We start from the raw sequence: 11,810 nt of genomic DNA on the forward strand, positions 1-11,810 counted from the left end.
AACTAAAATATAGATATAGAATTCCAGATAGAGAAGGTATATTTGTAATATTTGTAGAGACTACACCAATGTTTTGCTCCCCATTTGAACTGACAATAGGGGGGTTGAATCCCTAGAGTTATGAACACCTTCACAACTCTGGACTTTGACTGAAGTGAAGCCACACAGAGATTTGAGTAAACACTGAGCAAAGAGAAGTCTTTTACTAGTATACTAGTAAAAGAGTGTTTTCCAAGCAAAAGGCAGGTGAAGGAATATAATGGTTAATCATGTGTAGACTGACAATAAATAAAATAATACCAAATCATGGAGAGTCTGCTGCTAAAACAACAAGCACAACAGAAAAGCAAAGTGCAAATAATGCAGAGACAAAGAGAGATATGAAAACCAGCATAATACAGGATACATTAAATAAATATTACTTTTTCAATTGTAATACATGTGTCCCTAGCTCCCTGTTATGCTGTTTATTGGGTGTTGATTTTATTTGGTGCGGTAAATTGCCATACACGTATGAAATAAAATACTTCTTATGATAGATAAAAAGTGTGCACGCTCAGGAGGTAGAGCGGGTTGGCTTGTTGGCTTTTAACCGGAAGGTTGCTAGTTCAATCCTCAGCTCCTGATACTGAGTGTCGAGGTGTCCCTGAGCAAGACACCTCACCCTGACTGCTCCTGACGAGCTGGCTGTCGGCTTGCATGGTTGACTCCGCCGATGGTGTGTGAATGTGTGTATGCAAGTCGCTTTGGATGAAAGCGTCGGCTTAACACCCTAAATGTAAATGTAAATGAAAAACTATAATATGTTGTAATCATTGCCATGTGACACATTGAGCGTAGACTCTCAACGCAGACGGTGACCTTTTGTCCCAGAACCTTCCCAGGGTGTGAATCCATTCCTTTAAGCAAGATCTGCTGTTGGGAACATAAGCTTTCAAATAAAATTAACCCAAAGTTAAAACCACCATCTGATTCAGCACAATAAATAAAATACACAAAGAAATACATTCGTGCATCGGTTAAAAGTAATTTATTCTGAAAACTATTTGTCATGTCTGAGGTAATTACAATAAAGTTTAGTCTGAATTTAAACATCCTGAGAGTTTTTTTTTTTTTTTTTACCTTCCTATGAACTCAAGGACCCAGAAAACGCAATTGGAGATCGTCCTGACCCCGTCCCTGTAATCCAGGGTCTCACAGAACAAACATCGGCATGCTGTGTCAGAATGGTTGACTGAACTGCTGGACATGGGCCAGGGCACGTCACACATCCCTGATCCCGGGTGTAGAGCCTCAAGGTGTCCCATCTCTTCTCCTGTTCACTTCCTTCCACCTCCGGCCTCTGACTCAGGATTTGGTCGCGTAGAAGAGACCCCAGCGCTGGTCGCCCACGTTGCAGCGCTTCAGTTTGTCACTCCAGCCTCTGACCACCTCGAGGTAGTCCTCCTCCGAGACCTCCTGCACAGAGCACCGTCTGTTGAAACCCTCATCTAGCCCTCATCCAGCCATCGATTCATCCTCCATCACTGATGTATTTCAACTGCAGCACGAGCCAGAGTCCACATGGGACAATTACAAGTATATAGAATTGAATAGAATCATCCATCTATTCAACCATCCATCCATCCATTTATGCAGTATTGAGTTATAATGTGATGCGTGTCCCTCTCACTGTATGTGTGTGTGTGTGTGTGTGTGTGTGTGTGTGTGTGTGTGTGTGTGTGTGTGTGTGTGTGTGTCCTACCGTGATGTACTCTTCCTTGATGGCCACTGCTCTCTCCAGCTCTGTCTGGATGACTTGTATGAACTGGGCAGTCCTGTCCTCCGCGCGCACGCTGCAGAAACCAGCCTCCTCAATGAACTGCGGAGCAGGATGGACACACAGTCACACAGTTAGACTGCAGTCCAATTTGGAAACGCCATTCTGGGATTATTGGACTGTTAGTTTGAGAATATTATAAAGTCAGATTTATATGTAACACTGTATTTGTTGTGTGAAGATGCAATTTTAAATGCACAATTTATTTATTTACCAATAAAATATAATTAACATATGCACATTTATGATTATATTTATATTGCTATACCTTTCGTGTTTATACGTGTTCAATATTATTTATATTTACTTATGTACATATTGTCTTTTGTTTTTGAGCAAAGCTTTTGTTGCAGCAGAAACCATTTCCCCCTGGTACCACAGAGCAATGGACAGCTGTACGTCCAGCCGGGGGTCTACCTGGCCGTACTGCTGGGGGGTGTAGAGGACGTAGCCCCTCTGCTGGACGTAGTCCTGGAAGGTGGGGCTCCAGGGCTTCTCCCCGCAGCAGTAGTCGCTGATCAGCAGCTGGCCTCCGGGCCTCAGCCACGACTGGACAACGAGGAATCATGAGGGTGTGATGAGAGCAACGAATGGAGGGCTTGTAGCGCATTGGGGACACTACTGGAAACTTGATAAAACACTAGTGCGCTAAGGTTAAGGGCAGGCGGATAGTTATCTTATCTCCATAAACAGATGTCTGCACATGAAGGCAGATCTGTACCAAAGGATTTTAGCATCAGAAGCGCTCTGGTTTGTAGCATTAGAATCTTGGACCAATCACGTTTGAGCGGGCATTAGTTGTGTAAACAGTTTGCGTGGAGAGCAACCATCGTGGAACCCATTGGCTATGGTCTGAGGACGATCAGGGAACCCATTGGCTATGGTCTGAGGACGATCAGGGAACCCATTGGCTATTGTCTGACGATTAAGGAGCAGCTCCCAGAGGTATCCCCTGCTCATACGACAGCAGAAGGTTTCAGACTCCTTCAGAGAGCGGGGGGCGTGCGGGGGGGGGGCGGGCCTGGGACTCACGTGGAAGCGCTTGAAGAGCGCCAGCTTGTCGTCGATGTGGAGGATGGTGTCCCGGCTGTAGATGACGTCGAAGGAGCCCTCCTCAAAGGAGCGCTTGGTAGCGTCAGCCACCTCAAAGGTCACCTGGAGGGGAGGGGTCAGCTGGGGTTAGTGAGGGGTCATCCGGGGTTAGGGAGGAGAGGGTCGGGCGCTCGTAGCTCAGGAGGTAGAGCGGGTTGACTGGTAACCGGAAGGTTGCTAGTCCGATCCCTGGCTCCTCCTAGCTGAGCGTCGAGGTGTCCCAGAGCAAGACACCTCACCCTGGCTGCTCCCGACGAGCGGGCTGTCACCCTGTGGGGTCGAATCTGCCCCGGGTGTGTGATGTTTCAAAGAATGGTTGTAAGTCGCTTTGGATAAAAGCGTCAGCAAAAAGCCCCTAAATGTAAATGTAAAAATGTTTGATATGTTGATAGTGTGAGACAGAGATAATGTTACTTCTAGAACATTGATACACAACCGGCGTAGTCTGAACCTAATAGTCTTATTTAGTTGACGTTGCATATTGACGTCCCCAGCCGACTTGTGGTTTTGTGGTTGGCCCTTTGGTCTGAGACTTATACTTGAGTCATAGAGTTCAAGGGAACAACCATGAAGTTACGGTTAACCAAACCCTAAACAATTCCACAGAGCTATGAATCAATCATAGATTCACTTTTCACCCTGAGCATACAACTACTGTAATTAATCAATGTTTAACTCATTGTATCACATATTTTCAAGTAAGGGATAGGACAAAGTAGAATGATTACATTATGTTGAAATAGCCTTGTTGACAATGTAGAAATAAAATATATGAGGAGACACCAATCCAGTTTTTTGGTTTACTGTGGTGGTCTTTGTATGTATTCGATATAAGGTGAGTGTGACATACTGGTTGTTCATGATAATAGGTGGTATGCAGTGTAAATAATGTCCTCCATTTACCTCTGAGAATAGCATGACTTACCATGGGCAGCTTCTCATCGATCGCCCTCTCCATAGCGATCTCCACCATGTTCTCAGACAGGTCCAGTCCTAGCACCTCCACTCCAAATGTCTGAACACCAAACACACAATGATCTTAACCGTCAGACTACTCATTTCAGCTTTTGTTATTCTCATATTTATCCACAAAATACGTTTGACTAGACTTGAAGTATGTGGAAGTAATCTCAACAATGAAACATTTTGAAGAGAGGATAAATGGTGATGATAGAGTCTAAAATGACAAATAGCATGCAGTAAATAAGCAATAAGGGTGTATGGTTGAAGCCCTTGCTCAAATGCAAAAATATCCAACTGGAGAATAACTGGAGAATTTTTGTTTCACAATAAACCTAGCTGAAAATAATATAAATAATGACAAATGAGTGCATTCATAACGAAATTCATAAATCTTGGAGCGTATGATGTTATGCTATTAACTGTTTGTTTTTCCCAGATGACCTGCTTGTCACAACTGCTATTGATTTCTGAAGGTCAAGGTCAACCACCAACTAACAGAGTTTGCAAATGTTGGCAGTACTGCCAGGCCTCTGGTCTCTAGGTAACCTTGGGAAACATGTATACAAACTGAAAATTGTTTGCTATACTACTCAACTAGTGTGTGCTTTTTTGCATTTAGAAGTCTCATCTGTCCTAGTCGCCATATCTCCTAAAGGAGTTGCCCCAACACTGGGCGGCGTACCTTGGCCATGTAGAAGTTTCCTCCACCGATGCCACAGCCAACGTCCAGAACCTTCTGGCCCGGTTTCAAGTTCAACAGGTCCACGAACTCCTGTAAGAACAGAGGGAGAAACGTTGAATTCCTAATCCAGCAGGAGCAGTTTCAGGAGATATTATGTGCTGAAATCTTGCCCGACATTAATTGAGACGCGGGGAAACAGATTCTTGCAGGTAGATCCTCATTAACCAGATCATTATTGTTGAACAGGTTTTACCAGAGGGGAGCCGTAAGGGCCCTCTCGGCCCTCAGAGCGGCCCTAAAAGGTTTGTTGGATGAGTCTGCTGTCATGCGTATGCATATGTCTATATATTCTACTGAAGGGCACACACAGCTTGTGTGATTGTAATTTTTCAGGAGGATTTGCATTTTACTGTTGTTAGTTTCGGTGATGACTCCCACTCTCTTCGTGCTGTGTGATTGTTGCTTTGCTAAGGCTTGACTACCCTTTTCGTTTTCATTCTTCAGTCAGTTCACTGGGTTTTACTACACATAAGGAAATGTTGCTACCGTTGTAATAATGTTTCTGCAACTCATACTTGTTTAATGAAACCATTAAACCTTGAGGCACTCCAAATCCAAGCGCCTGATTGGACTTTAACCGCAGAGTGAATGATTGCGTCTCATCTCACCACGACCGCATTATTGAACCAAAAGCCCCGGCATCGTAGTGACTAAATTGTACTCGAACATCGGCGTCTTCTACAGCACCACAACCTTTAGAGTTCTATGGGTGTGGGCTTGGCTCTCTAAGTCCTCATATTGCACATTTCAATTTATTTACATTTTTATCGTTTTGTTTTGCCTTATCTTTTGCAATTTTTAGAATTAATTTATTGTAAATATAACTTAATATTTTATCAAATTGTATCCTTTTGTATCAATATCCTAAAGTTGACTTTGACTTTGACACTGACTAGACTTTTTGTGGTTGTGTAACGATCACATCACCCCTGGGTGTCAGCGTGTTGATCTGGTTAAGGGAACCTTTGTGGTGCTAAGGCCTCCTGTGCTGACGAAGCCGGCCCCAAACATCTTCTCGTAGCGCAGGATGCCCCGCCGGGTGTACTGCTTGTTATCCAGGAACTGCTGGAAGGTGAGGAACCCGCCGGGGGTGACCTGGGGACGGGGAACCTTCTCCAGCAGCCAGCAGATCTGGTTCTGGTTCTTCTTCATCTGAACCATGGGGAGGAAGGCAAGAGAAGGAGCAGGAGGAGGAAGAGGAGGAGCAGGAGAAGGAGGAAGAGCAGGAGCAGGAGGATGAGGGGGGGATGTGGAGGAGGAGGAGGAGGAGCACAAGGGGGTGAAGGGGGACGCTAATTTAGTTTGTTAGAGTTACAGAACTGTGCATATCCTAGTGTACACAGTGTATGTATGAATGAACTCAATGATCTCTTGACCTGGACCAGGCTGCTGTAGCTCTGGGGATAATCTCATCCAATCTGAAATCATTTTCATAATCAGCTCATCAGCTATACCTTAACGTAGGTCTGAACTTTCTTGGTCAGAATAATGTCGAAACCAAACTTCTGGCCCCCCTCGGTCTGGGTCCAGTGCGCTGACGTTACCAGGTGGCTGTACTGACCCTGGCTCCGGTAGTTTGTGGGGTTGAATTCCCTCTTACAGTCGCCTGGGGAGAGGGGGAGCACCTTTGAATAGATGCAACTGAATTGCACTTGACTCACTATACTGTACTTCTAAACTATAGCAGTGTAAGACTAAACAAAGATCTGCAACAGCCAGTTCCTCACCAGAGGTGGTGCTGTTGCTGTAGTTTAATCTGAGTAGGAGCTTGCTCTTTAAATTAAGGACTCAAGAATCTGAATCGTCTCAACAGGCCGAGTGTGATGTCTGGCTTCAGGCTAGTGAGGTGACGGTGTGACCCCGTGTTGTGCTTGTGCATCCTCAGGCCTGGTACCTGACTGGTGGTTGCAGGACTCCCTAAAGAAGAGGAGGCCTCCAGGAGCCAGCCAGCCCAGCATCTTCTCCACCAGAAGGCCCAGCTCCTCGTCAGACAGGTACATGAGCAGCCAGTTGGAGAAGATCACGCTGTAGCTGTTGGAGACGGCCCGGGTCGGGCGGTCAGTTGAGACAATATGGATACCACTCCTTACAAAGTCATACACATACCTATACACATTTACAAAACATTTAATTGCAATAAATTGACATATATATATATATATATATATATATATATATATATATATATATATATATATATGTATAGCAAAATTGTGCAAACAGATATTGTGAGAATTCCTATTGCTGTGCAATTCTTTCCTGAATTTGTGACGGTTGTTGAATCATTAGCCCGCCATCAAGTGTTCCAGACATCACCTTACCTGTTTAAGGGGAACTCAAGTTTGGTGACATCGGCTTGGAGGAAAGAAGCGTTGCTATGGTGACCATTGTCTTGTCTGTTCTTCTCAACGAAGTTCTCCATGAAGTCGACCGCCGTCACGTGTGCAGCGCTGGCAAGCAGGTGGCTTGTGAACCGCCTGGGGGCACAGGAGGGGAGGGTTGGCCTGTGAGTGTGTGTGTGTGTGTGTGTGTGTGTGTGTGTGTGTGTGTGTTAGAGTCTCACAAATATAGTGTCAATATCAGATTTCAAGGCTCCAGGCTGATACAACTCATCTCAGGCTTAGAAGAGCTCTATCTAGGGTCTAACTGGGTTCTGCTATCCTGCCACACACATTTCATTTGATTTCACAGTCGTGAGCTGAGTTTTGAGTTAGACATGAGATACCTCCCGACTGTGTCTCTTCTTCTGGAATTTTGGCATCTGTTATGTGATTTCACCATGACATGATTTTGTCTGCCATAATAGGATTTTTTTCTGCTTTACGACCATATAAGGAGACATCTTCACCTCCCTAGAGACTATGTCCCTACTCAAGATCCCTTTGTCTATTGTGGTTTCCTGTACTCTTTTGAGCCGTGACAATCTGTGTGTGTGCGTGTGTGTGCAAGCGCACACACGCACAAGCACACACACACGCACAAGGACACATGCATACGCACATACACACACACACACACACACACACACATATACACGTACACGCACACAGCCACAGACACACATCAGAGACATAGCCCCATGTCTGCGACCGTGTTCCACTGACCCGATGCCAGCACCCAGCTCGAGCACCCGTTGGCCGGCCAGGCAGGGCAGTAGGGAGAGGACCTCTGGCAGCTCCTGCTTGGTGAGCTCCATGGCGTGGGAGTCCAGCATCATCTCCTCCACCGTGGCCTTCCTGGAGTGCTCCTTCCAGAACTGCACCATGCTGCTGCGGCCTGCAGGGGGAGGTACACAGAAAGGCACTCCTCTGTCATCTCCTGCTGCACGCCACACCGACTGTAGCCTGAGACAGTGGAGCTCTGAAGGTTGTATCTTCTGACTCATTCACTAGCCTCGAGTCTCGACCTGCTGGTATTGGTAGCATGCAACGGTAAGCCTCGGGTCGGCCAATAGGGTTTCTACGGGTTTTGCATGCTAATAACTTCCTAATGAATATTGGTTGGATTGTGTCGTCGTCGGTGGCAGGATTGTTCCTGCATTTGCTTTGAGGTCATGTATCGCCTCAGCCTGCTGGCAGGTCCTTCATGTTGGTAAAGCAAGGAATCAATATTTTTTTTGAGCAATCCGTGCCATCGGCTATCTTTAGCATTGCTTAAATCTGCATAGACAATGCAGTTATTTTAAACCAAGACTGGTCTTTAAAACAATAATAATTACGAATATTTGACAAATCAGGTTTGTTGGCAAATGAATAATTGTTTCCTCTGATGATATACTGATACTCTGTTATTACCTAAATTAAAGTTGAATAACCTGTTGACTTATCTTATTACAATAAGGGCTTGATTAACTTAATAATAATATTGCAAGTCTATACTGCATTGCATTGTAGGTGTGTTATTGAGTGTTATAGAATAACGATAAAAATGTAAACATGAAATGTGGACCCGAAGACGTTAAATGAGGTATGATTCCCCCATAGAGCCGATTAAAGCCTTCAATACTATAGGTTTCAGTTTATTTGGGTTTTCCCTTTGATCCTTTGTCATCATGACTATCATATTTCTGAATTGAGTCATGCGATGAGTCATCCCTGAAAATGGTATTATGTCTAGTAGTTATTGGTAACACTTAAAAATAAGGGGGCATTATTTAACCATTCATTAACATTATTGAATGCAGTTCTCAGCATTAATTGACAGTTCATTCTCAGTTAACTTATGGCCTAGTAATAATTTATTAATGTTTTTCATGTTAACTAATGGTGTTCATGTTAACTGAACACCATTGGGTTTTACTTCATGTTAAAAGTTCAAGTTAGTTAAAGTTACTCTGGTTGCACACATCTCCAATCCTATAGCCATTAACCCACTAACCCTATCAATGCCTATGCAATACTATGTCATAATTATTATTACTGCATTAACTAATAATAATGTTCACTTAATGTACCCTTCTGTTTTTTACAGAAGTGTTTGAATTTTAATTAAGATAATGGATTATTTATTCTAGATTTTATGGAGAACAGCTGCCCATTGTGTTCAGCAGCTTAACCTTGAACCTGAAATTCTTAAAGGAACAAATCTTGTGGGAATTATGTCTGGAACACAGAATAGCAAATGATTTCTACATCCAAAACATAGGGTGGTATTATGGACTGCATTTCTCCTCCATTCTTGTGTAAGGGCAGTTTTCCTCGCTAGATAAGATTTTATTTTATTATTTAATAATCCCTGTAAAGCAACTTCAGTCAAACTTTCATAATACGAGTTTGTCAATTGTTTTATTAAGTGCAAGTAAACCACATGGCGAAGCAGATTGTCCTAGTAAAAGGACAATTAACACAACTGCGATTGTGTTTCAGTGGTTCTGTATGACAGCAGCAGATGGATTTCAAAACTTTTGGTTATGTTCCTATTATACAGGTTTATGCATTAAAGTAAAGTTGGATAGCCTACATAAGCTGGTGCACACATTGCCTTTCAAACATTAAGCCTCTGGAAACCTCATCAAATATTCTGATAGAAATTTGTGACATCAATTATTCCCTCCATGTCACAATAGTTAAATATTTAATATGTAATTTGTTGTATCAGAACAGCCAACCTGTTCTGCTGTTGTTTGACATCCGATTAGATTCTATGCAACAGTTAGTTCCCAGACATGAGTGAAAGATGACAGTGATGCCAGTGACATCGATGACATATGCTAGAAGCCTTTCGTCATTCGCGCCTGAATTAAACCCTGGAAACAAGTCACCATTCAGTAACGCTGAACGAGTCACTTTGAAACGTTTCTAAAAACTTTGGTGGAATGATTTGAACATACCTTTGTCCATGTTTCTTTTTTTGTTGTTGAATGTATATGGATTGAACACCACGTGAGCTTCAATATAATTGAGCTAAATCAGTAGTCGCAGATTGTGAAGTCCACGGCCACTCGTGGATCCGCAGCAGGTCCCTTTTAAATACCGCCGAGCGATGATGGAGGAGGAGGAGGAGGAGGTGGCCAGCCACAACACTGACAATTCGACTGTACACAACATGAGGGGAGGGTCCGAGGTCGAGGTGGGCTAATCATTGTAGGGGAAATGGTCTCTAACAACCTGTCACACATCCCGGGGGGGGGGGGTTCCCCCCTCTAACAGCCGACACGCTGCGCAAGACTCGTCAAACAGTATACTCTGGCCCCACACGAGCGAGATAAAGATGTGCATAGAATGGTCATATGGCCATAGTTCATATCCTCAGCATCATTACGTAACTGTTGTTCAATCACTTGTCGCTCCCCCTGCGGGGAGTGGGTGCTGCGATCGGAGGGACAGGGCGCTGTCCTCCCGGACGGCCGCGCGGTCTCTTCGTTTCTGCTGACGCGGAGGAAACGCGCCTGTGTGGTGCGGCGCGGTGGCGCAATATTGCGTCATGCGGTTCCAACAGCATGCTTTTGTGAACAGCTCAAAACGATGAATGATATTATGATATTATTCTACATCATCTATCTTCTCTTTCCATCTACTTCTCTGTCTGATGAACAAATCTTAGTGCGGACGACACACCCGGATCTCCCTGGAGGAAGGTTAGTCAAGTCAGCCGGCATTCGTTCATCCGCGTCAAGAAAGCCGTCACACAAATCTTCGTGCGCTTCTACTCTAAACAGCCTTTGTGTGGTATCTCGCAACGTTTTCAATATAAAAGCCTTCACCTACGTTTGTGTGGATCGCTGCGATCGCTACCAGATCGGCGTGAAAACTACCAAAACAAACAAGGGTGTTCAAAGGATCAAGTATGCACGTGAGGTTTTCAATGGACATTTTTTCCGAAACTACATAAAAATCACATGGTTCCTTGTGTACAAGTAGTCAGTACAACGGTTAATATGGTCTTATCAGTCAGTGCCGGGCAGTGTTGGGAACGTTACTTTAAAAAAGTAATTAGTTATAGTCACTCACTACTTGTTCAAAAAAGTAACTGAGTTAGTAACTGAATTACTCTATAATAAAAGTTACTAGTTACCAGGGAAAGTAACTATTTGCGTAACTGTAAAAAAAAAGAAAGTTGCCATATGTAGAATGTTCTCACTGGTTGATATGAGTCAAGGATCACACCGAGTTTAAACGACTGCATTTAAGCGTTCAATAAACTGCGATACAAACAGGTGAACTACAGGGGAACTAGCCCGCCGGGCATTCTGATTGGATGAGGCCACACAGTACGCTGGCTCCGGTGGCTCTTAATGAACAAACTATAATCATTTAACCAAATGATCTACACTATATTAGGCTGACCAAACGTCCTCTTTTCCCCGGACATGTCCACTTTTTACGTCCCGTCCGGGGCGTCCGGTTTTTTTTTATTAATTGATGATAATGTCCGGTTTTCGGACATTATCTCGTCGCATATTTGTTTTTGCCTCGTCGCATATTTGTGTTTCTGGGTCTTTCACATAACCTACTAGTTATTACCATTGTATATGTCTATGGTTATTACGGCCTTCCACTTTCTGGAAATGGTATCTCCCTTACGTTCCACCTTCTTGCGCGAGCTGACTGTAGAGAGAGTCTGTCATTGGGCGACCGATCTCAGGGTTGCCAGAGCCACGATAATTATCCTCCAAATACGACCATTTTGAGCCTTTGGTACGTTACTTTGCCATTTCCAATCTGGCAACATTGAGCACCTTGCCGCTTCCACTCT

The 11,810-nt window shown here is 44.0% G+C and overlaps 1 protein-coding gene across 1 annotated transcript; it reads right to left on the reverse strand.

The window, feature by feature from the left end:
- Positions 1 to 1,007: 1,007 nt before the first annotated feature.
- Positions 1,008 to 10,104, reverse strand: pmt (phosphoethanolamine methyltransferase). The gene is made up of 12 exons (XM_030368828.1): positions 9,946 to 10,104; positions 7,721 to 7,934; positions 6,938 to 7,093; positions 6,511 to 6,647; positions 6,071 to 6,222; positions 5,580 to 5,768; positions 4,557 to 4,646; positions 3,837 to 3,926; positions 2,852 to 2,974; positions 2,237 to 2,368; positions 1,745 to 1,861; positions 1,008 to 1,458 (listed from the first exon to the last, which is right to left on the reverse strand). The coding sequence occupies exons 1-12, from the start codon at positions 9,953 to 9,955 to the stop codon at positions 1,348 to 1,350; spliced, it is 1,521 nt and encodes a 506-aa protein (XP_030224688.1). The 5' UTR covers positions 9,956 to 10,104; the 3' UTR covers positions 1,008 to 1,347.
- Between the last annotated feature and the right edge of the window lie 1,706 nt (positions 10,105 to 11,810).

This window comes from Gadus morhua, chromosome 10 (genome assembly GCF_902167405.1).
Source record: "Gadus morhua chromosome 10, gadMor3.0, whole genome shotgun sequence".
NCBI lineage: Eukaryota > Metazoa > Chordata > Actinopteri > Gadiformes > Gadidae > Gadus > Gadus morhua.

Bases quoted from the DNA above. Each gene is read 5' to 3' on its own strand.
- pmt (XM_030368828.1), bottom strand. The intron at 4,647-5,579 runs GTTCCCTTAACC...CTGTTCTTACAG, and splicing joins GAGGCCTTAGCACCACAAAG to GAGTTCGTGGACCTGTTGAA. The intron at 2,369-2,851 runs GTGAGTCCCAGG...CTCGTTGTCCAG, and splicing joins CGCTCTTCAAGCGCTTCCAC to TCGTGGCTGAGGCCCGGAGG.